At 42.0% G+C, this 26,012-nt stretch overlaps 2 protein-coding genes across 5 annotated transcripts; both read right to left on the reverse strand.

The window, feature by feature from the left end:
- Positions 1 to 121: 121 nt before the first annotated feature.
- On the reverse strand, positions 122 to 2,381 carry LOC115041286 (CDGSH iron-sulfur domain-containing protein 3, mitochondrial-like). Its single transcript, XM_029498640.1, has 3 exons — positions 2,130 to 2,381; positions 1,633 to 1,749; positions 122 to 1,006 (listed from the first exon to the last, which is right to left on the reverse strand). Exons 1-3 carry the CDS (start codon positions 2,217 to 2,219, stop codon positions 818 to 820), a joined length of 396 nt encoding a protein of 131 aa, XP_029354500.1. The 5' UTR covers positions 2,220 to 2,381; the 3' UTR covers positions 122 to 817.
- Positions 2,382 to 3,390: 1,009 nt separating this feature from the next.
- On the reverse strand, positions 3,391 to 24,423 carry LOC115041258 (protein AF-17). 4 transcript variants are annotated; one of them, XM_029498621.1, is made up of 20 exons: positions 24,110 to 24,423; positions 23,245 to 23,324; positions 23,095 to 23,149; positions 22,885 to 22,994; positions 20,047 to 20,150; positions 19,215 to 19,308; positions 18,371 to 18,478; positions 18,117 to 18,206; positions 17,837 to 17,984; positions 16,726 to 17,559; positions 15,899 to 16,098; positions 15,278 to 15,395; positions 14,883 to 14,949; positions 13,079 to 13,227; positions 10,508 to 10,705; positions 10,127 to 10,203; positions 9,498 to 9,868; positions 9,236 to 9,332; positions 7,396 to 7,608; positions 3,391 to 7,310 (listed from the first exon to the last, which is right to left on the reverse strand). In XM_029498621.1, exons 1-20 carry the CDS (start codon positions 24,216 to 24,218, stop codon positions 7,275 to 7,277), a joined length of 3,258 nt encoding a protein of 1,085 aa, XP_029354481.1. In that variant the 5' UTR covers positions 24,219 to 24,423; the 3' UTR covers positions 3,391 to 7,274. The 4 variants fall into 4 exon arrangements, with proteins under 4 accessions (XP_029354481.1, XP_029354473.1, XP_029354466.1 ...); XM_029498613.1 differs by lacking the exons at positions 3,391 to 7,310; positions 7,396 to 7,608 and having other exon boundaries at positions 8,299 to 9,332; positions 18,371 to 18,475; XM_029498606.1 differs by lacking the exons at positions 3,391 to 7,310; positions 7,396 to 7,608 and having other exon boundaries at positions 8,299 to 9,332.
- Between the last annotated feature and the right edge of the window lie 1,589 nt (positions 24,424 to 26,012).

Below are 26,012 nucleotides of genomic sequence, written 5' to 3' on the forward strand. Positions count from 1 at the left end.
CCAGAAAAATGTTTCTGTAACTTAAGGTCCTTTTTTGCAACTTCCACTACATATTACACTTTGTTTTTAACGGCTGAATGAAATACTGTTGACATGATTATTAAAAAGGCAGTAGTTAAACAAAGACTTCACTTTAATTTCATATTCAAATACAAAAATAAGCATAATTATGTGCAGAACATATGAGTTGAGAGGACGGAGCACCTCCTTTACATCACAATGCTGTTTTGACAGATACTTTTATCAAAAACAACAATAACAACAAACAAACAAAAAAACATACTCCCCAGGCACCTCCTGTGATTTGTATACTGCACTTTATTGATACGATGCAAGTCAATGTTCTTCCCTGAGGAAATGCAATAAAAATATAGTTGAAGAAACTCTAAATACAAAATACATAATATACTCCCTTATACCATTATACCATTACCATTCAGAAAAACCCTGTCAGATTGGCAAAAGGAACCCATGATAGATTTGTAGTCAATATCAAAAAGCACTTAGATGCTCTTCCCCTCCACATACACACCATATTGGAACATGAGCATTGAGGTAATAACTAGGAATAATATGAAGGCAATACAAAAATACAACTCAAAAGTTCATAACAGAACAAAACAAAAATCAAGCAATATACTGTTCACTCAATATATATAAGAAGTGATTACTGATTACTGATAATAAAATGTTGCATTGTGATATTTTTAAGTTTTACTCTGATATTTTACTGCATGACAATTTCTTCTTGAGGTAAAGTCAAAGTTTCCTACTGTTCACTGAGTCACTGCTCTTTGTCAGACATGTTGAATGCCATTCATTTAAAGACACCTTTCACTGACTTCACCAAATCCTGCCACATGACCTTAAAGTGTGAGCCGTCGCAGTGTGGTGCATTTTTAGTTTGCTTACAGGCACACAACATCAGAGTCCTGTCTTTATCGGGGGTGAAACGCAGAGGAGAGATGGTGGGTGCTGCTGTCTTGTGCGCTCCATCACAGAACGGCTGAAGGAGGGAGAAAAAAGGATACACAGACAACAACATTATTTTCCTATCACTTACAGATACAAGTAAGGATACTAATAATTTTATTCCAATTCTCAGATAATTTAAAACAGTTCAGTGTTCAGTTGTTTTACTGGCAGATGGGCTACCCATTTGTAATCATACTGAATAATCAATGTACCTGGCAATACATGTCATATTCATCCATACACAAACTGATGGAGAAGCCATTAGGGGCCATTATTTTCCAATTCCTTTAGCCTAACAGCACTTAAGTTTCCCAGTAAAGTGATTTTTGGATTCAGTTCCTTCCTGAAGATTTTTCTGTGCTTACGTTAATCAGTTTATCTCTGAAAACAAATGAAGCTTGATCACAGTATGAAACACTGTAAACCTAAAGAAAGATCTCAGCTATCAGTTTGTGCATACATTTATTGTCATTCAAACAAAAAGTCAAGTGTCTCAACAGGCAGTTTCAAATCAGCGTTAATGTACACTAGACAAGACAAGACAACTTTATTTGTATAGCACCATTCATACATTCAGGAATTCAGGGTGCTGTGACTTGAAGCGAGTCTCATTGTTGTCCAGGTGTGACTGAAACCTGAAGCTTGCCATCTGCTCACCTGTTTCTTGCTGTGTCCACATGCACACCAGGCGTAGCGTTTCCCAGCCGATACCTTCACTCTGTAGGGCAGTCTGGCTGCGGGGACAGGCTGTGTGGACAGCAGGACCCTTCGCATCTGGACAAACATCACACATGAGCCACAGCTGGAGTGAAATAACATCTGCAATAAATGGTGAGCTGAAATGTTTTTCATGTGCAGTAAAATAAAACCTGGCTGATATTTAACCAATTGACTACTGATAACATTGTTATGATTGTTATGAAACTGCATAGAAACATTTTTCAAGCATAAAGGGCATTAACAAGATGAAGACCAAGGCAACAGGGGATGGACAAGTGGCCTTAGATGAATCAGGACTCAGGGTGCTAAATTTCAACCTGAGGAAGATGATTCAGTAAAAAAAAAAAAAAATAAAAAAACGGTGTCTTATCTACAATGAAGGAGAAAGGCCAAACAAAGCAGTTCGCAAGAGGACCCTCGGTCTTCGAGCTCACCATGCAGAAAACAGGAGACGCAGGTTGTGGCCGTCCGAAGGTCAGCCCACATCCTCTCCACGCCGCCATTACGAAGTTGCTCGACTTCATTTTGTCGCAAAGCGAAAGTTGTGATTTTTGTGCTTCCTACTGTCCGGAGAGAATCGCCGTCCCGTCGCCGTGCTGCAGCAGAAGTTAACACACCAGAAGTCCGCGGCGGCAGGTGATTGGTCAGTGCTGTAACCAGAAGTCCGCGGTGGCAGGTGATTGGTCAGTGCTGTAACCAGCTCGCTGGGCTCGTCGAAGCCACGCCCCCTGGCTCTCCGCCTCTCCCTGCAGGTTGTTCAGTCAGGTCTGCATCGGGTCGTGACGAGAGGTCCGGATCTTTTTACTGACTCTGACGTGTCTTTTAATGTCGTTCAGTCATTCGTTCATTTTGTTCATTGGAACCAGTGATGGCGCTGTAGCTGTCATTTGAGTAATGACTGAAAAAGCACCGAAGAGCAGCATGGTTTGCTTCACTTGTCATATAATCCACACGCTTGCTTTTAAACTATTGAGCAGCCTTTTGGGCCACAGCCTGCTGAAGCTGAAATGACCGATTACTTCATTTTCCGGTTGGAGAGCGCTCCGCCTATCATTAAAAAATTCTGTTCACTTCAGCCTACCTGCTCACTGAAGATCTGTAGCGTATGAATTCATTCCAATGGAAAGGAAAATTAAACGTCCATCCCATAGCTACATAGATAATGCTAACTTTCATGCTAACATCAGACAGCTCTCCTCCCAGTAATAACAGCATCGATCCTGTTACTGCTGTGACCATGTGAATAATGAACGAAAGACCTGAAGACTCGTAGTTATGAGTCATGAACAAATCACAAATTTCTACACTGAGCCTGCGCAGCGGCCATGAGACTAGTGAACGAGAGACTCAGGACTCGAAGACCCGATTTTATGAGCTGTGAACGAATCAGCCATTCCTACAGAGAATGTGTGGCAGAAAGACCCGTTTGTGAATGAATCTGAGCCTGAAGCGCGCATGCGCGGACCAAGAAACAGTCGCACCTACACTGAGAATGCGCAGTATTCTATACTAGTATATACTAGTTGACTAGTATGCCAACAATAATAGTAGTAACACTATTGAGGAGGTTAAGGAGTGAACTCTGCTTCAGTTCACTTTTTCAGAGAATTCAATCCCAGGTTCTTGTCTTGTTATGTATAGACTGTTCACAGCTAGTGATTGAACACCCAAAGGAAAATCTAGAACAAGTCAGTAAAATACATTTATTCACAAAAAAGAAAGAAAAAAATCCTTAATCCATCCTTTTAATTTTACACACAAAAATATCAAAATACTTTACAGGACTTTTAATCTGAATATTGTCAAATTTGCTTTGCTCAATTTACTCACACAAATACACTGTACAATGACAACGTGCTTATCCTTTTTAAACTTCAGTGCTCGTTTCATTTAATTTCTTTTTTCAGGGAACAATGCATTTAAAATTATGCATAGTTGTTACTTGGTATTTAGCGATACATTTGAGAGATGTCACTGCATTTCATGCAATTCATATCCCGTGGGTAACTTGCTTTCCATCGAACCTCATTCGAAGCCAGGTGCTTAAATGTTGCAATACATAAAAAATACACAGTACGACATTCATAACATGGATTATCTGGGTTACCCAAACTTCAAATCTTAAAAGAATGAATGTGATTTTACACAAGCATATTAATGTATACAACTTGTTTTCCAACAAAATTGAAAAAGGTACTAAAACAATTTACAATTGGGCCCAAAGTGCCCCAGTGCAACATGAGAAAGAAACTGCTTCATAAATCCTTCGCACCACTCCTCAGTCAAACTTTTGGACATGGTTTTATGTCTGGACTCTGCCTCAGCTCAGAGGCTGCTCAAAAGGACATAACAGGTAAAATGCAGACCTCCCACTTGAAGTCGTTTCAACCCGTTGGCCAATTTTATCAACATAATCAGCATTCTCCTTCTGGCATTGCTACAGTAATTATCTTGTGAGCTGCTTGAAGTTCTTTTTGACGTCTACATTAGCTGCTAACAAAAAAAAAAATCTAGCACTCAACATATCACATGTATGGGAGATCATGTTCAAGATTGCAAAAACGAGTTACAAAATACACTGTCCGTCCAAAAAAAAAAAAAAAAAAAAAATTCACCACCTGGATTTAACTAAGCAAATAGGTAAGAGCCTCCCATTAGATAATTAATGCATGGAGGATCATGCTTCAGCTGCCAATGAGTTATTTAATCCTAAGTGATGCAGTGAGTAGCTTCTCTTTTCTTAAACAACCACGTTGGAAGACACATCCTGTGGCCGTGGAAAAGATCTGTTTCAGAAGGGTCATATTATTGGCACGCATCAAGCAAAGAAAACATCTAAGGTGATTGCTGAAACTACTAAAATTGGATTAAGAACTGTCTAAAGCATTATTAAAAACTGGAAGGATAGTGAGGAAGCATCATCTTTAAGGAAGAAATGTGGTCGGAAAAAATCTTGAATGATCATGATCACTTAAACGTTTGGTGAAATCAAATCGTAAAAAAAAACAACAGTAGAACTCACTGCTGTGTGCAACAGTGAAAGTAGGAACATTTCCACATGCTCAGTGCGAAGGGAACTCAAGGGATTGGGACTAAACAGCTGTGTAGCCTTAAAACCGCTAATCGGAAAAAAAGGATTCACTTTGCTAGGGAGCATAAAGATTGGACTCTGGAGCTATGGAAGAAGGTCATGTGGTCTGATGAGTCCAGATTTAGCCTGTTCCAGAGTGATGGGCGTATCAGGGGAAGAAGAGATGCACCCATCATAGGGCCTTCTGTCCAAGCCTGTGGGGGCAGTGCTATGATCTGAGGTTGCTGCAGTCGGTCAGGTCGAGGTTCAGCAACATGATTTGCACAAAGAGTGAGGTCAGCTGACTACCTGAATATACTGCATGACCAGATTATTCCAGCAATGGATTTTTTTATTCCCTGATGGCTCGGGCATATTCCAAGACGACAATGGCACGATTCATTGGGCTCAAACTGTGAAAGAGTGGTCCAGAGAGCATGAGACATCGTTTTCACACCTGGACTGGCCACCACAGAGTTCAGACCTGGAGAAGGCTGTGCTGGAGAAGACCGTTTGACTCTCCCATCAGCAATACAAGATCCTGGTGAATAATGTATGCAATTCTGGACGGAAATAAATGTGACATTGCAGAAGCTTAAACGATGCCAAAGCGAATGCGTGCCGTAATCAAAGCCAAAGGCAGTCCAACAAAATATTAAAGTGTGTGACTTTTTTTGTTTGGACGGGCAGTGTATTTCAAAAAACCAATGACAATATTGTTCAAGACCTTACTTGAAAGTAGAAGATGAATGAGAGCGTGGCCTTCGTTAATAAAACTGAGCCAAACAGAGGCGTCACATGATTGTGAAGTAGAAGAAAAAAGATGGTAACATAGTCTCTACATTGACTAAACTCGTGAGTGTGTAAGTAAGGGCCAATGGTAGCAACATTGGAAATCCACAGCTACACTATTTTCATACACTATTGCAACAGCATTTTAATAGTTTACATCTTGGCCATATCTGGCCTTCCGTCTTCCTGTGACACAACTGTGCAGGCCTTCCTGTAAGATTTTCAATAAGTCCTTCTCTGTTCTCTGAAGCACAAACAACTAAGGAACATTGCATCTTAACACAAAAAAAAAAAAAATACAATAGATGATGATTTGACACTTTCGTTACCACTATATGCTTATTCACACATCTCAATTGTTGAAATCATCAGTCAGCTATCAAAAGTATAAATGGGCTTGGGAAGAGTAGCCCACCACAAACCCGAGATAAAAAACGCTATCAAAGAAAGACGCCAGGAGAGTAAGCCTTTGGGCTCTGGTTCTCTGTAAATCTAGTTTCATTTAAGGCATTATCTATCCAGTATTGCTAAAAGAACAACTAGTTGGCAGACATGAAAAGAATATCTATGTAATGAAAGTAACATAAAAAGCTGACACAGTGCAAAAATACTCATAAGTCAAAGACGTCCCTAGTGGCCTAGTAAGTCCCAAGCATCCTTTATAAGGTACTGTGTTGATTGCTAATTTGCTCTGTTAGTTACTAACATGCAAAGTGCACATTTGTTTAGGAGAAACAATTAATTTCTTATTTAAAATTTCCAAATGTTTGGTTTTATCTGCTTAATCTCGATAGCAACTGGATGGATATGACAATCTTTAGAAACTCTTATGGTTGTTTAGAACAAAACTTGGTGCTCAGCTTTCACGTCGATGCCACATCTCTAGTGGACCACAACGCCATTTTGGACACGTGGGTTGCGTGCCATTTTAACATTTACAGGAGTTAATACCTTAGAGTTAACACCAAGATTTTTGGTGGGAATTTATATCCAGTGAAGTCAATTGCGGTTAAAAGTCAGCCCAAAACGTCAGCAATGGAAAATAAGTGGCAAAAAAGTCTGAGGTAATAACTAGCTTAATATTGAAATGCCACTAACCGCGCATTGCAAATGATGCCATATTTATTCTTTACATTATAAGTGCCTGAGAGAGGCTGCAACATTTAAAAGATCTAGATGAAATCTGGATGGGGTGAAAACAAAGGGAAGACAAAATATCACGGAAGACAGTTGCGGTTGCAAGAAAGGGCAGAAGTCGGATTCTCACTGACTGAATGGAAACACTGATTCAAGCCAAGGAGAGGGAAATTCATGAATGGTCAGTGCTTGAAGAATCAGAGACAAAAACACTCTGACTTGAAGTTCCCACTCACAAACTGAAAACCCACACAGCACCTGTAGGGCTGAGGAGCAACTCTGGCTCTGCCTTCATTGGCAGGCCCATTGGTCTAACTAACAGATTAGTGCAATTTAAGAAGAGACCACTGAATCCATGCTCTCTGAAAGCTGCCTATACAAAAAACCTATGAGAAGAACCTCTGTTATAAAGAATTTCAAAACATGAAAAACTTCACCATCCTGTTATACATTCATAAAAAGAGGGTTTAAGATAAAGATGAAAGAAAAGGAAAGACGTTCACTTGTCTTGTTGACCTCAGTTCTTTAAAGTGGGAATGTGATGCCTGATGTCATCACTTGAGCTGCTCCTGTCAAGAGGTCACCCATTCTTGTCGCCACCCTTTTCTCCTCCAGCCTGAAAATACAATTAAGTTTCAATTTCTAAAACACAGCATTACAGGAAATGAAATCATGCAGAGAGACCCTTCAGTGACACTCACGCCGGGCTTGTGAAGCGTGTTGTCCTGCAGACCAAAGAGGCTGCCTCCCTGACTGCCCTGCAGAGGTGAGGCTGTTGCAGAGGACATTAGGTTGGGTGACTGGGCAATCATGGGTGAGTTCGGGGTGGAGGTGAGTGCTCCTGTCAGTGTGAGGCGCTGCAGCTCCCTCTGTCTCTGCTGCTGCAGCATCTGGCACACTGCCACCTGCTGCTCCTGGAGAGAGAGCAGCAGTGAACTATGAGTCAATAGGGTGACCATGATGCCTGTGAACTGGGTGAGCAGCTGTATATAAGGAAGCGTGAGCTGTAAAGATTAAAACATCTTCATATCACTTTCATAACTGGTTTAAATCAAAAACAAACTATAATCGTTACTAGTCAGCCTTTCAGGTACATTTTCATACATGCTTTAACTATGTGAATTAATAAGTCCTTATTTTTGTTATGTCTAATAACTACAAACATGGAACTTTAGCTATGCTGTAAACAAATAAGCTCCTATATTTACCACGTGTCACAGTGCTTGACTAGCTTTAAGCCCAGTAGACCATCACCAGTTTGCAAGTCAAATAGATCAGTGGGTGGTTGAATGGCTGAGTCTCTGCTGCTACTCTTGAAAGAGATATTCTTGTCATTGTATTTTATTTCGAGAGCGATTCCTCCTAATTGCTTCTTGACAATATCTAACTGTCTTTGACTGTAAATTACTTTAGTTGTTGAATGAGGCACAAATGAAGGAACATTCATTCCTCTAAATTTGACAAGTAAGATAAAATCAAGTGGATTACTACAAGTGTCATCATCATTGGACATGGACATGTTTCTTTATTTTGATGAAAACCTTTTTTTTTTAACTGTAGGAGCCCAAACACTTCTCCTGTAAGTGCGTGGCATCATTTGACACTATCACTCTATTTAAACTAGGTAAAATCTTTTTTATTTGACCTCTGTCAGGGTCAGAAGTTATTATTTGTTGATTGGCAAATGTCAAAAGGACCATGAGTGGATATATGAACAGGCAAGAGAGACCAGCTGCTGTTCTGTTGAGGCTGATCAACATGAAAGCCTGAGCAGCCTGGTTTCAAGCGAGAATGAGTCTGTGTGGGTGATGAGTGAAGCAACCATGGAAAAAAAACAAAAGAAAAAACAAACTTGACTAGCAACAGGCATACAGTGCATGTGATGGCCCATTAAACTTGTGTTTTAAGATAACTGAATCCCATAAATTTATTGAAATTTGATGAGATTACAGGCGTGACAGCAGACAGAAGGGCAACGCATGTTTCAAACTGATAATTAGAGTCATCCATGACTTGTGTTCTTATGATTATTTACGTGATAAACTAACTTGTCTCCTTGATTATGCTGTAAATAAAAAGTTGCACAAATGAAAACAATATCAGCTGCATTTCTAGTTTCCCTCTCCTAAAAGTCTGTGGATATTTTGGTTATGTTTTAATTAGTTGAATCAAATAAGGCTTGTGGTTACCACAAGCTCAAAACATTGTACCTTTTATTCTTAAAAGTTTTGTTGCTAACAAATGCAGAAATAGGAAAGAGGTTGGGGAGATTTAACATCATGACAATGGACAAGAAACCAATCTATAATGCAATAAACCTACATTTGCCCCAGTCTGTATTTTCTGCAGTAACCCAAATGGTAATGTTAAATTCCCATTAATTTCTTCATACACTGTCCCTGAGGAAATCTTAGAGGCCATAATACATGAAGAAACCCTCACAATAACAAAATTAAAGAAGCTTTGGAAACCCTGTGAGAAAATATATAAAGTGAGAATGTAGGTGAGATGAAGGCAAAGTGATGAAGAGATTCTCATTACAGGAGTGAAGTTCTGTGAGGTGAGGAACTGCTGGAGTTGCTGCTGTTGTTGCTGCTCAAGGAGAAGCTGCTTTTGCTGCTCTGACAGGAGAGAGGACCTAAAACAAAAGCAAAAGCATACTCACTCACTACTCACTACAGCACCAGACAATACACCAACTCACAAATACCAATCACCGCCTCAACCCCAGATAGCTTGCTGTCACACTTTCACACAATAACAACTTAGAAAAAGGTGAATTCAGACACAGACTGGCACGTACGGGCTCACACTCTTGGGAAGCTGGAAGCCATGTGCTAGTGCCTGTGGGTTGAGTGGTGGAGGTTGAGGGCGCAGAGCAGGAAGTGCAGGCGGAGGGGCATTCTGCACAGGAGACTGGATCACGCCATTCAGACTTCCCAGCACACCATTCATGGCCAACTGAGGACTGCCAGTGAGAGATGCCATGAGCCCACCAACAACTGGCAAAGAGGAGCTGCTGGTTTGACTCATGGCCCCCAAACCGTCACTTAAACCCCGACTCAAGCCGTTCAACAGGGGCTGGCTGAAGGAGGCGGGACTCTGCTGAGGGGGAGGAGTACTCTGGAAAGAGAGGGATGAGCTACTGCGGGACGGGCTACCAGAGTGAAGCTCCTGGAACAAAGATATGGAAGCTGCATTTTAACTATTAAGGTTGCTTGTTTTAAAACATGAACACAGTGCCTTTATGGCCCAGTTTACAGTGAAGTACATACTGACACACTGCACTGTATACATTTGTTGTTAGAAACCATTATCACCATAACTGTACGAAACATTACTTTTCCTACCATAAAAGGAAGCATAAACACATTTGCCACAGTTTAATGTAAGTCTGCAAGAACTGATTGACATAGATGATCAGATTCTCACCTCAGATGAGGTAACAAAGGAGGTGTCATTCAGGAAGCAGCTTTTGGACAGGGGGCTCTTATTGGTGCTCAAGGGGTCTAAGGGAGGAGAGGTGCAAGGATGAAGGGTGACAACTACAACATCAGAGTTTTACACTGACCATCATGTTTTGTCTAGTTGTTAAAGTCCAACCATACAGTTTCCTTTCAAACACAGTCTAGCAGGTTTACTGTCAGGAATCAAATGACAATAATGCTGACATTTCAACATACAGTTGGACTGTTGCGGGGCAGGAGGATACGCAGGGAAGCATGGGCAGATGGAGATGGGGTGCAAACCACATGAAATCATTGGAACAACAGTTGTGACATGAAAGCAGGTAGTAGGGCTGAAGAATCTGACCTTGGGTGGATGACAGGAAGCTGATCTGGGCAGAGGTGTGTAAGGAGCTCTGAGCAGAATGAACATGTGGAAATGACACGGCCAGCTCCGTGTTAAGCAGTTGCAGTCGCTCCTTCTTGGCCGTAAGGCTGAGAATCTGGTCCTGGAGCCTTTGGTTCTCTTGCTGCAGGGAATGAAGTGACTGCAGCATTTCCACAACTAGAGGGACACAGAGGTGAGATAACATCAACCAACAGCATACACCCAATGTAGCATTACTGATCCTTCACTTTTCAAACACTGGAAATCATTTTTTTCCGTAAAGCAAAAAAACAACAACAACAACAAAAAAAACCCAAACAAACAAACAAACTGTCATCTGTCATGCTCAGCGTGCTGTTAAAGCCACTTGAGAGAAAAGCAAGACTCATACTACTACTAATTAGAATGTATGAGGATAGATCAGTCATGGTTCAATCAATAAGAAAAAGTATGCAGAACCAAACTTTGAGCTGGGCACGTCCACTTTAAAAGGTCCTTGTACCAACACAGGTGTTTTCAATTACTTTGACTGGTGAGGCCCCTCATGCAACTTTTACTGGAAAATGTAAGAGGCCACCAAAGTGCTGCCATGTCCTAAAGCAGTCCCTTTTTTATACACAGAGCACTTTGGCTACTCTAAAGCCTTTAGCCTGGGTGTCCAAGTGTAAAATCTGTGGTTTGTGTAGAGCCCCTTTCATTTTTATCATGTAACATGAAAAGCGGTACCCAAATGACAAAAACACACTGTAATGCCAACACTGATGTTTTCTCTTTCAGAGGTAAGACAGTAATTGTGCAAGTGTGTTCATGCGTGTTCGACATTTCATGTTAGTGCTCACCAGAAACAAGAAATGAGTTTATTGTGTGGTGAATGGATTTGAGAGAAGGAGATGTCGCACACACTTGTGGATCACAGGTCAAATTAACAAGAATATGACCTATGGATCATGGGTAAAATGAGAGCTTTGAAGATACCATTATTCTATGTTATTTTTATTTTGTGTTTGTGTGTAGCAGTGGCGTCAGGTCTGAGCTTGTAATTCAAACCCATCCTCTAAATGCTTTCTAATTCATTTTCTATGGGGATTTCTGCAGCATGCTCAGCATGGAGGGCAGGGAGAACAAACAAACTCTTCTTGCTCACTTCTCCAGCAGTAAACACTCATCAATCTAAAGGGAATTATAGACTGTTCAGGAATGTTATGTGGGCTATAAAAGAAAGAAGGGCCTATGTCTGAGGAAACAAAGGAAAGACGACAGTTGCAGAAGTATTGGAAAGAGAAAGATACATTGATAAAAGTATAAAACAAAATGCAAAATGTTTGACAGGATGTACAATCAGAGTCTCACAGTTGTTTGTTTCTCTGCCAACAGATCAAATTGTAAGAAATATGGTCATTATCTCTCCCTCTGTTTCAGGGGTACAGCATTGAGACTTTGAAAATATATTTGAATAAAAAAGCTCATCACTTTATCATTTAAATGATGTCAAAATTATCAGATGAATTCTTGAACTATGACTTTAAAAAATTTTTTGAGGTCACAGTGACCTTTGACTTAAATTTCCTTCGGGATTCTTACATTTCCTTTGATATTAATAAAGTATCTATTTATCTCTCTATTCATTCATTCGTATTCAACTGCTGATCTGTTTCTGGGCTGCGGGGATGCTGGAGCCAATCCCAGCTCACACTGGGTGAGGGCAGGGTACACCACAGGGCCAACACACAGACAGAGACCAACAAACACTCATACTCAGACCTACCAACAACTTAGAGTCACCAGTTAACCCAAATATGATGTCTTTGGATGGTGGGAGGAAATCTACGCAGGCATGGAGAGAACATGCAAACCCGAACCTGCTACATTCTTGTTTTGAGGCAGCAGTGCTAACCATTATGCTGCCGCACTGCCCACTCTATCATCTGTCCATATATCACAAGCATAACAATTCATCCTTAAATGAAAACATGTACAAAATTTGAAGAGGTTTCCTTCAGGCATTAAGATGTCACATTTGCGGATGTATTGATTGGCAGAGAGGACTGTAAAACATAAAGTCTCCAGTCATATTGGTTGTCAGTGTGGACACATAAAAAGGCTACTATGTGAAATTAATGGCACATCATGCCAACTGCTGATGAGGAAATAATGGGTGAGAATAATAGGCGGTGAGATATCATGTTCAACAGCAGAACAAAAAGATAACTGAGAAGCACAGCGAGAAACAAAACTGGAGCATGAGCTGCTTTCCGTAACATCACAGCATGTTATCACACCTTCCTCTGTTTTGTTACTAACAACTGCATCAACTTCGGCATGGACAAAAGTTCAAGGTTGAGAAAGGAAAGACTTGAAGTGTTTTGCAGGCCAGGTGAGGTAAAAACATCCAATATTTCAGAATAAAAATTTGAGGAAATTGGAGTGGTCTTGACTGAATTTAATAAAAAAAAAAATAATAATAATTAATGTATTTCATTGGCTTGTCATTCTCAGTTCTCAGACCCACTAATTAGCTCGATGACTTTTTTTTTTTTTAGGCTAACTCACTGTTGACTCCCCTCTCTCCGTTGCCATGTTTCTCTAGGAGCAGCTCAATGTGAGAGCTGGCTGGAGGGACGTTCTCAGGACGGGCTCTGACTCCTGTGCTTAAGCCATCTCTCTGGTCAAACAGAAGAGGAAGACAGCTCATGGGAGACCTGAGAGTGGAGGAAGACAAAGCAACAGGGAGTTAAACAGTACGAAGTCACGACAGCAACAATTTACCAACAACGTCCTGGTGTTGGTTGTTGTTATAATCCACCCAGCGACTGTGTTAGATAACTGAATTGTATTTTCCTGCTGTTCGCTTTTGAAATAGAAACTAAACTGATTCCAGCAACAGCACAGAGGAAATTCATTCAAATGATGTTCCATTTGACAGAGATAGTGAAGCCATCTCATAGCACAGCCTGTGTTTTCCTGTTTTGGTCAGCAGCCCTGAAGCATAGTCAGCAGAAAAAAATAGTAGGCAGGACTTAGAAATAGAGGGTTGAACGTTGGTGTGGGATCTCTGTGGACAACTGACATTGTTGCATCATGTTTCCATTCAACCTAGTGTGAGCTGGTTTCAGTCTTTATCTTCTCTGCTCAACACTAGCACTAAAATACAGTTAGTTTCAGAACAACGCTGCTTTATCTGAGTGTAAAATAGTGAGATTTCAGATACTGCCCTTATTGCTTTTGTTTAATAAATTTGTGCAGCATGGTGACATTGACTAATGAATGAAATATTCCGACCTCTGCTGGAGTTTGTCTGTCCACACCAGAGGTCAGCAACCTTCAGCATTAAAAGAGCTATTTGATTGTGACTCTCGCTGAATAAAACCCACCTGGAGCGGCAAAACCTATTACGACCGCTATGATGAAGATAACAATGCATATATAGTTCAATTCAGTTAAGCTGTGTTCATAAGAACCGTAGTTTTTTCCATTTATGACATATAAAAACTATGTTCTACTTTCCTCAGAAACTCTTCTTCTTTGGATGTATCCATGGTTAGCTTACCGGGGGTTTAGAGCTCAAAATAAGTCACCAGCATGTCGGCAAGAGGTGCAATGAATATTTTGATCGACAAAATATTAAAATGTGTTTTATTTCAATGTTACAAAAATCACCAGAATCATAACTACAACATAAAAAAGTAACTTAATAGAATTAAATGTATAAGCCATTATTTATCCAACATTATTTTCTCAAAGCCACAGGGAGCCACAGCAGAGGGATGAAAGAGCTGCATGCCGTTCCAGAGCGGCGGGTTGCCAACTGCTGGTCCACACCATTGCTATTGACCTCAGCCTTTCGGCAGCCTTCCACTGAACTTTTCAGCTTGCCAAATAAAACCACCTGGTTACATTGGACCTCCAACCTCATTATTTCAATTTCTGCAAGAAGTTTTTCTTCTTGGCTGTACTCCACGATCCCTGTCATATAACGTAGGGGCAAGGCTTTGAACTGAGATCAATTATGGGTGTGACATTCAAATTACGTTTATTATCAGCTGCAGAATTTATCAACACCTCATCTTTCCTTCACTGTGATTGGCTATAATACAAAAGTTTAGTCAATCACACGTGAACCCTGGCACTAAGATGACTTTTGCACCTGGATCTACACCTGTTTCTGCACTTGTTTGATAAATGAGGGCCACAGAGACATGAAGCTTCACTGGTGACTCTTCGCTCTCAAGTAGAAACAATCTGTGTCAGTGGCCAATTGGGAAACACCAACACACACAGAAACCCAGTGGTAATTTGATCACTCAGCCAAGGACAATGATGTTTGTAGGGCTAAAGCGTAAAGAATGAGACTTACTGTGAAGAAAGACTCTCCCTTGGTGAGTTCCCCTGACATGGAAAGCGACAGTCATCGAGGTCGGACTCTGAAAACAGGGACACGAGAGTCATTCCCCTTACAAGTATGTGCTTTTGCTTATTGAAAGGTGGTACTATTCATCATTAAAGCATTGTATCTGTTTCGCAATGCATTAAAAGTGGCAAACATTAATTGAAGATTTGGTGGTTTCATTAAACTGCTCAAAAAGCGTTGTTTTAAAAAGTCAATGAAAAGGCAATACTATTTTTTTTCTCCAATAATCCTGAGAGCAGTAGACTTTTATTTTGACATGAAGCTGGAGCAGTGAGAAAGGTTTCTTATCTGCAACTTGCAGTTATAATGCAGAATTATTTTATATAAACGGCAGATTTCACCTGGCAGTGAGGTCTGGGCTTGGCTCAGTAGTGGCGGCAGTGTCTGGGTCGTGGAGAGACAGCTGGCGAAAGGCTGAGAGGAGGCCAGGCTATACGAGGTGCTGGATCCTAGATTGACCTAGGACACAGTGAACATCAAAATCTGACCGAAAAAGAACCATTGGAAGATTATGGGCAGGTCATTGGCACAAAGCATGGACACTTCTCTTCTGGAAATATAAAACACCTACCTAAAGCAGCCAACATCTGCTCAAACTGACTTGAAATGTGTCTATTATATCTTGTTACATTTCAGAAGCTGTAAGCAGCAAATGTTTGGCGGTTTGCTTACAAAATAAGCAAAATGATGAACCACTTGTTAAAGTAGTTGCAGATTTATTTTCTGTCAATCAATCTAAAATAATGTAGTCTTTTAACTGAAAAATAAGCACAAAATACCTAAGTGTTCATTAAATATAACGATTTCCAAGATTTTATATAGGAAAATTATCTTATCTAATATCCAAGTATAGAAAAAGGCAACACAACAGCTGCACAGTGGCTCTAATACACCACAGAGCCTTTTTGTCTCACTTTGTGACTGATCCTTTCTACAGTGTGTATTTCCTGTCTCCAAAGTACCTGTGTGTTTGAGACAGCGTTGACTGATGGAAGAGAGAGTGAGGATATGTGGGATGGAAGGAGTCCTGAGGAGAGAGGAGTGCTACACATGCCCCCTCCCAGGGCCAAAGAGGTGCTACACACCCCTCCACCTAAGGAGAGAGGGGTACTGCACACACCCCCGCCCAGTGTGAGGGGGTCCTTGAGACTGGAGTAAATACCTGAGAAACCAGAAGAGTAAAGTTAGGTTTAGAAGAAGTCATATTATTCTCAGCTTACAAAGACCCCTCAGAAGCACACTTGTGCACCTGTGACTTCAATTACAGAATCAATCTGCAAGCGGAGCAGGAAATCCACTAACCGAGGCATGTGCGCCACTTACACAAACCACTATCTGGGGCAATATCTCTACCTCACACCAACTGCATAAATACTGACACACAGATTTACTAAATATTCTGAACGTTTGAACCACTATTTTATGGTTTCATGTTTTTCATGAAACCATGAAATAGTCCTGTTGGGCTATTGTAGAATTCCCTTCCAGGTATTAATAAAGTATTTCAGATTTCTTACTTCCAGTGGCCTATACACTGTAAGAGTCACATACAGTCTTCATACACAGATAAGTTGCTGCTTTGGTGCTGACATGGCATATGTGCAATGGAAACATTTCACCACTGAAGAGTCAGGGTGCAAGCGAACACAGCAAAGTGCAAACAGATACGCTGATACATTTTTTTTTTTTATACACACACTCACTCAAACACACAGGAAGTCAGAGGGCTACCGCACGCACACACACACACACACACACACACACACCTACGACTACAACAAAGACTCACCAGAGCCAAGCAGTGAGTTGCCACGGCTTGTGGAAAAACTGCCAGCAGAGGAGGAAGAGAAAGAAGAAGAAGAAGAAGAAGAAGAAGAAGACGACAAAGAAACCAAAGATGAAGAAGAAGAGGAAGAGGTGGTGGTGGGAGGTACTGTAGAGGGAAAGGCAGGGTGTGGGATGGAGGATGGGCTTGGGTAGAGTGAGGAGGTTAATGCTGGAGGGGGAGGTGCTGTGTGGTGATGGTGGTGATGAAGCTCTTCTTCCCTCCTCTCTCGGTTCTTGCTGCCCCGTGGGCGACCTGGACCATGACGGCTCTTCTTGTTGCCACGGTGCCTCCTCTCTCTGGGCAGCGGTGGAGGTGTGGCTTTGTCCCCCAAGTCTGCCTCCTCAAGGATAGGTGGAGTGCTCAGTTGAGATGGCTTGCAGAGAGACTTGGAGGGTTTGTAGTCTGAGGAAGAGATCTTGCGGATCTTACTGCTGCTGCCCAACCCTGATGATGAGGTGATGCGCATGATGGACCCAAAGGTTGAGATGGTAACCTTGTTCTCAAAAGGGCTTGAGTTGCCTTCTGACCTGTCATGACCCTGTGACCCCACCAAAGGGCCATCAGCAGGAGTCAATGCTGGTGGCTTGTGGTATTTACTGTCCTCCTCTTCTTCCTCTTCCTCATCTTTGTCCTCCTTTTCATCGTCCTCTTCGTCATCATCTTCCTGGACTGCTGCCCTCCTGTGACGCTCCTTGCGTTCCTCTCCACTGTGGTCATCTGCTCGTTCATGGTCACGCTCCAGGCGGGATGAAGATGAGAACTGATGAAAATCCTGAGTAGAAGACAAGGACCCACCTCCAAGAGAAACACATAAAAAAAAAAAAAAATTTAAATGCTCTTTTCACATTTCAGGACAATGGGGGCAATGATAAGTGATGATTGGCTCAGGAGCATCATCACATGATCAGACTAAACGAGAAGTGACCATTAGTACAGAAGCATTTCAAAATCGAATCATTCTTATTTACCTCTAAGTTATAGGCTCAGATCTGGAGGGGATAGAGTCTGGATCTGAATCCAGCCTGTGGTTGACCTATTAGTTACTACAGCTATTTAACAGTGAACGTCTTACCAGTGTTGAATGGACTGGAGGAGCAGGAGGAGGAGGAGCAGCTCTTGCCAGTGCTTCCTGTCTTTTTACTGCTGCGATGGCCATGACTATGCGAGCTCAGCTTCTTGGACTTGCCCTCACTGTCCTTGCTGCTGTGGTGACTGGAGATCTGCACCAACACAATCAAAATAATATGTCAAACTAACTAATACTAACTAACTAATACGTGTCAGATAACTTGCAGTTGCACTGTTGTTGTGGCATCAATATTTCTTTTCTCCGTTAAATTCAGTCCCTCTACCTTTTCTAGGCCGCTGGTGGTCACTGATGAGGTCAGGCTATCAGAGGACTTCTTGTGGCGCTCTTTTTGTCTGATCTTGTCCTTATGACTCTGAAAAAACAAAAACACACAAATAGGAACACAGGGATCAGCCAAAACCGGGACCCACAATGCATATGCTAAGAGTAACTAACATACACAGACAAGCACCAAGGTGTTGTAACATTTGAAATTATACAAATATCAATGTGATGCCCATTATCACAAGTGCTTACCTTCCTCTGTCTGTGGTGGTGGTGTTTGTCCTGTGATGGAGAGCTGGAGCGCCCTCTGGAATGACTGAAGGAGCTACTTGTATTTTCACTCGAGCGCAACTTCTTCTGCTGTAAAAAACCCAAGAAAGTGAAATGGTCATGTGATCACACAAAAAAGAAGCATATCCAATTATGGTTTTAAGTTGGCAAAACCATCTCAGTGTATTTCATATCTTCGACTTTGACTGTATGGAGCTTTAGATCGGAAGAGAGGCTCTGTTGGCTGATCAGATTAGTTAGTGATTAACTAAAAACATAGTAGACTTCAGGTAAGCAATCAAATTTTGCAAAGACAAATAAACCCTGATGCAAATGAAAAAACACGCCATAAATGACAGAAAAACAGAAATCTTAATTTAGGAACACTGCAACAATAGTTTGAGATTTTGGGAACATGATTTTTGCTTGAGGGGAGAAGGCAATCAACATTCTCATATCTGTCCAGTGAGTACAAAGCTCCAGTCAGCACCTTGGTTCTGTCCACATGTCAAAAAATATCCCAGTTTTTGTATTTTATTTTATTTTACATATTTGTTATTTTTTGGACATTTTTTGGCTTTGTCCATTGAATATGTGTGATGTGTTGGTGCAATGAGGTTACCGGGCAACCACTGGGAGATACAAAGACGTCAGTGGGTGTGACGTGGGTCTGGAACCTAAGGCCCTGTACTGTGGAGGGATATGAGACTGAAATGGCATTTCAGTATCACTAAAATGTAAAGGAGTTGGTAATACAAAAAGTGACATCAGTTTTGTTGACTGGTAGTCAGAGACAGGTCATTCACAAGAGTAGACTTTCTACTACCATTTTGTTGTAGTGATGCTTGCAGTAGCCACAGTATTTCACATTGTCAGCTTCCGGCCCCTCCTCCTCACACAGCAGACCAGCCATCTGAGCACTGAACACAGGAAGTCAAGGGGTCATACAAGGCAACAGACAAGATAACAGAGAGCGTGCACACACGCACACACACAAACCAATAACATTTGGATATCATCCAAAACATGGGAGAACTTCTGTCAATGATCAAGGCAAGATGGATTAAATGTCACATGTCTGCACATACTAATCTGTGCCAAATCAAAATCAAATCAGATTTATTCGTATAGCGCCAAATCATAACAAAGTTACATCAAGGCACTTTATATATAGAGCAGGTCTAAACCAAACTCTTTATAAAATTATTTCCCCCCGATGAGCAAGCACTTGGCAACAGTGGCAAGGAAAAACTTCCTTTAAGAGGCAGAAACCTCGAGCAGAACCAGGCTCGGGGGGGCGGCCATCTGCCTCGACCGGTTGGGTTGAGAGTGGGAGAGAGAGAGAGAGAGAGTGAGATAGGCATTGGGGGGGGTATAGGCAGGAACATGTTGCTGCATGAAGTTCATGGACTTGAGCTGTAGTACAAAATTCATGAAGATATGGGGCCAGCAGGTGTTGCAGGATCTATTATGTGCAGATACATTTTATGCAGTACTTAATTACTTCAAACATTTCCTGCAGAGTTCTTTCATGATGATCAAGATCTTTACTGATCTTTCTGGATAATACACAAAAATATCACCAAGTTGTAGATGAAAAATCTTTCATGTAACCACAAGAGCATGCTTAAGCACTTTACACCCAACATAACACTCACCAAGTGACATGAAATGCTTGTCTGCAGCCCTGTCGGTTGCAGGTCATGCAGGCTCCACAAGCAGCCTTACTCTCCTTCCCATGGTCCTCACAGATGTAACAGGTCTGAGCAAGTAGCACCAATAGGGAGAAGAAGAAATAAAGAAACAAGGACATGCCAATGATATATCCGTGGGAACTAAACCTTAAAGATTATGCAGCTCAAATCTTGAGAGACGCAGTATAATCCAACTGCACCGGTGCAACTTGGCCATATAGCTTACGTCCTTATTATTTGATCATTAAAGCGAACTATAATGATTGTAATATGAGATACTGTAAATTATTATGTTTTGCTTGTCAAGACAACAGATGGGGCTTTCAAACAGAACGGTTACCCCAGTGCTTACCGCTGTTAACCAGATGTTTGGGATTTTTTTTTTTTTTTTTAACATGGAATGGAGCGTAGCTAGTTGTGTATTTGTGAGAGCTATATTTTTTTTATATTGATGCAACTGAAATTGTAAAAATGGGACGGGTCTGACCTTAGATGAAACACACTCATTTTGAAATAAGGAAGTTGTGGATGCCAATCACTAGTACAAGACATTTCATTAGGAGAAAGAAAAAAAAAGCAGGATGATTTTGAACCACTCTGGGTCTTCTACAAAATATGCTTAAAATACACTATCCACACTTCTTGCATGTTTCCTACCATCACTTATTGTAAGAAGTACAAAACTGTGGGATAGTATGGATACGGCAAAAGCATTCATCATTTGCAGATAACACTTTGATAATAATTCATTTTATAGCTCAAGGCTGGAATTCAAACATCCTGCAAACATCACACTGTGCACACATGTCCAGAAAAATACTTGTTGCATACACGGGCAGTCAAATGCATTGATGCACACACACAGCTTTTGTACTTCTTCCTCGGCTTTTCCCCAGTGAGTGGGGCTGGCTGGTGGGGGGCAGGAGAGGCCTAGCAACAGGTGCGGGACAAAGAAACAGCGGGCTCTTTACCTTTTCACTTCAGCCCGTACTCTTTTGCCTTTTCTCTCCCTTTCCTCTGTCTCTCTCCACTCCCCACATCCAAGTCCGCTCTCTGTTCCCCTCAGTGGATGATGGCTATGTAATGAAAGGCTGGAGACGTTACTATACTGGGGGTATAAAAAGGAAGAATGGCTTCTCAAGTTTTCACTGTCCATTGTAATGGTGTCTAGGAATGCAGGCAGCAAAATCTGGATGAATGGCTCTGACAGGGGAAAGCTGCATGCAATTTACTGTAGCTGACACAGTAATATGAAACCAAGCACCGAAACACTTGTGTACATTTATATGCAGGCCTGTACACACACGCACGCACACACACAACCCTACGAACGCACACACGCACACAAAGACACAGGTCACTAACTGGCTTCCCAGTCCAGTAAGCCCATAAGTCAAATATTGATCTTTCTGTAATGTTAATTGTGGCTCATGCTGCATTTGCTGCTCACTACTTTTGCTGTAAAGTGCACACTCTGCCTCAAAGACAATACAGAAAAGACAAGGACAGTTGCAAGACAACTGCTGTATAATTAAACTGTAATGATCTGCAAAGTAAAAAAAGTAGTCAACAAGCCATTCACCAGTATTCACTATTATACAGAGAGATACTTAAGAGGACATATTTCAAGAAACTTACCTGTTGTGGTTACCAATCTATGATCTGTTTTGAAGTTATCAATTGATCTCTAAAATACTCAAAATACTTGTGACGGTCAGATTTCTTTCACATGTTTCTACATGATTTCTACACATTCGCCCACAGAGCGGGTTCGTACCTTATTAGCTTGAATTAGGTGGAAGTTTTTCCCATAAATCTCTATCGATTTTATCGCTCAAATATCAAAATGGTGAAAAGCATAATCTCAGTTATCCCTGAACCAAAAATGATGTTGCCCTGCTGTAAATGCACTTCTTTGATGTTCTCTTGACCTGCCTCATCTTTTCCTATTTCAGCAAGAAATCTCCCACATTTCCCAGAATGACTTTCAGCAACCTCCAGACATGACCTTACCACATTCAATTCTTGGCTCACACAGGACGTGTAGGCAGAGGACGTGTTGTGATGTGGAGCAAAACTGCTTTCCTATTCAAAGCACACCCTAGATTTGTGCTGCTCCCCACATGTCCCTAAACTATGTTCTTGACGTCACTATTGTTGATGGGGAAAGACTGAAGCTTTCTTTTATGATGTACTTCTTTCTGTGGGATGGTTGACACTTAAAAAAAGTTCAGGCTGAAAGTCCTTGTTCAAACACCATAATGGTTATAGTTGTAGTTCAACAATGCCTCTTACATTTAACTAACTAAAGTTTCACTTCAAAAAAAAGCTGAAAAGGTTAAAAAATTGGATAGACTGAATGGGTAAATTCTAATTTGACCAAGCAAAGGAGACAAAAATTTAACAGGTATCACCGCAAATCTTGTATTTGGCATGGAAATCAAACCTGCTGTTTGATTCTCTGCTAATAAATGACTGTTGCAGTGTCTTTGTAGCCTAATAATTAAAGTACATCCTTCATGGCCAAAACATTCCTGTGTTGAACCCAGCAGGTGACTTTGATCCCCGAGTGTCTGCTCAGTATCATCTTTCTATAAAAAGTAGGCCTCTGAGACAGGTTTAGTCCTTTTGATGCCACTCTCTGAGCAGACAGACAGAAAGAAGACAGAAAGAAGCAGCAAAGTCCATAAATTCCAATAAAGTATCAGACTTTGATGAAATCTTGTGGCCTTCTGGTTTGTATGACAACATATTAGATGTTCAAGGGCAAGTTGTTCCAGTCAACAGAATGTGTGTCAGTACCTTGATGTATCGCTCATGCGGGACATATTGCAGGATAATGGGCTCCATCGTGAGGACGTTGGCAAACTGCACCTCTGGGATGTAAAGGGCACACACAACGTGGGCCCAGCCTGGAGGAGAGGTTGGCAGCGAATCAGTGGCTTTATTCAGCTCTTGATGAAAAAAGTCCAATCTACACTTTACACCTGGAACAGCAGGGGCGATATTTACCTCCGCTGTCTGTCCTCTTGAGGGCACCATCTTTGTGGGGGCACAGTTCACACCTCTGGAGCAGGACAAGAGTGTGTGTCATCAATTAGAACAGGTGATGCAGGGGTTTGTAGCAGTGTTGAGTGCGTGTGTTTGTGTTATGTTACTCACCACACGTGCTGCCCTCTCCTGTGATTCACACTTCCGACAAAACCATGGGCCGGTGGGCACCTGGACAATGCCATAGCATGCTGCCATACACACACACACACACACACACACACACACACACACACACACACACACAAAGTGGAATTAAATCTTGTCACACTGTCACCTGCTGTTTTCCAGCATATGTACAAAAGTAAAATGTCAGTCAAGATATCAGGATTTCTCAAATTTTCAAATTGTGTTTCCCTTGTGACCATTTTTTTGTGCCGTCTCTTCTCTCTGTCACCATCCTGAGAGACAAAGACATTTTCATCAGACCTTGCCACAGAAGTTTGGAGTGAATCTAAATGATCTTTCCGTCACATTTCAGACGGCGGACTTTCAGTGACTTGGTCATGTTTTATGTCAGACACGTGAGAGCAGCAGCCTCCCAGAGTTGGTCCTGAGTACAACTCAAGAATAAGACAGAGGAAGTTCACCGCTCCCTCTCTGAGACGCATTCAAGCAACAAAGCGAACGGACACAAGGTAATACGGAGTCCGGCCCGCCGGGCTCGCTTCTGGCTGAACACGCCTCCTGCGGTACGTGCCGGACCCGACCGGGCCGGACAGACAGACAGACACCGGGCCGCCGTGCCATCAAGGCGCCATCCAGGGTCGGTGTCATCCTGCCTGGCCCTGTGTGTCGGATCATGCGTGCCGAGAGGAAACAACAAACAGCACGCCTACCTACCCCTCCCACACACATCAACACACACACACACACACACAAACACGCACGTAGACACCGACCGAGCGGCCACCTCTGGCTGCGCCCGGCCGCCACAGCTGCCCGGTAAGCACACGCTAACGGCGGCTAACGTTACCTTGGTGCACGGCGACGCTGCAGCCGTGTCCATCACAGTACACCAGCGGATTCTCAGCCCAGCCTCGCTCGTCTGAACACACGCAGCAACCTCCGACCATTTCCCGCATGCTGCTCCCATATGAAGAAATATGTCTCCCCTCCCGGCAACGGCTCAGACCTCGCCCGGGCCTGTCAGGTGCTGGTCCCGCACTGACGCCGCACCGGGCATAGTCGTGGGCCGCTTTCGTCGCGCGGTTTTAGCGCAGCGGAGAGACGAAATCTCGGCGTGGGGTTTGTGGAGCCGCTGCTACGTTTTTTCCGTGATGTCCTCCCCGTCCCCATAGAACCGATGCAGTGCGCATGCTCAGACCTGCTCCTGTGGGTCGGAATAAAAAGTCACAGCAAAGGTACTAAGTTCGTGTTTTTAACTTGAATCCCCTTTTCAACTCGTGTTTTCACGCTTACGGCGTTATTTTTTTCCCCACCATTCGTTTTAGTGTGAGAAATTGAAAGCCTACACTACCTTCCTTTGAAATATCTCACGAATTAGACTAGTAAAACATGTGGATGGATCGGTCAAAACAGCTGGTTGCACTGTTTCTCTGACAATTTAGTTTCAACAGCCCCATCTTCAGGATTTTAACGAAACAACAAGGTAACAATTACAAAGTATTTCACCAGCCTGTGTCCTGCCTGAAGGAAAAACATCCCCAGACTAAAAGATACATCTGCTGTGTTTAATGCATTGTACGATGCTATATTCTGATGCAAATTATAGCAAGTGTAATTTTCTGCAGTTGTGTTAAATCCTTACTTGTTGTACATTGAACCCTTTCTCTAATGCAACTGCTGCAGCCGCCGCCCCCAACAAAAAAAGATTGTTTCAATTGAAATACACAGCATATATTTTTGCTTTTTATGAAGTCAACCCTTACAGTTCCCTGAACAGATGTTACAAAAAGTCTCTCACTTTGACTGGACTTGCGTCATCATTGCTTTATGACTTGTGTCTTGCCTGGCTGAGCAAAGTCTGTCTGGCAGGGCAATCTTATGGGGACACCAGTACCTGCTTCCTTTTCCCCATTTGTGTTCAAGATTCATATAATAATAATAACAATTATCATCCTCCCAAATTAAAAACTAGCCTGACTTCAAGGTTTAATTTCTGAATGAAAACACTGCCCTACTCAAACTGCTAACTTAGTAAATACCATAAATGTAACTCCTTTTAACTGGAAAAAAGAGAAGCATTGTGGTTGTACTGTTGAAATGGATGACTGGGCTTTTTAATGTGACATATGGACACAAAGCTGCGATGACAGTTTGCCCTATAAGTGTCACTTCTCTTCAACCCCAATGAGAGAAAAGGGAACTGGTGCTGATGGAGAGGACAGATACCGTGGTGGCAGCTGGATGAAGTCAACACCCTGTTCTGATCTGAACGCAGCAAACCATGACCAAGTCCCTACACCGACAAGTGGGGGAAGTACATCCACACTGATGCAGACACCCTCGATGCACATGCCACATTGTGTGCACCAAAATTTCCCTCATACTCTCAGAACAGACTAATTTAGTTGTGAGTGTAGGTTCCCAACATTTGTCATAGGAAAAACTCCTCAGTTTTTACCTACATTTTTCACAGATAAATTCCCACATGTGGAGCTTTACTGGTAGACAATTCGTATTACTAATGATTCTGTGGGTGTGGTGAGAGTTGGGTGGGAGGATGAAATAAAATTATTTGGAAACTGTTTCATTGAGGCTTCTTCAAGTTAAGGAAATAATGATGTGAATCTAGCCTTTAATCAGCCTGAGACCCCTCAGCTCTGGGACCCACTGTGCTGAAGCGATGATGCACAAAGAAAACTCACTTACTTCACTTTCATGCAGTACCATATGCCGCCACCAGATGGTTGCTG

This window comes from Echeneis naucrates, chromosome 1, assembly GCF_900963305.1.
Source record: "Echeneis naucrates chromosome 1, fEcheNa1.1, whole genome shotgun sequence".
NCBI classification, from domain to species: domain Eukaryota; kingdom Metazoa; phylum Chordata; class Actinopteri; order Carangiformes; family Echeneidae; genus Echeneis; species Echeneis naucrates.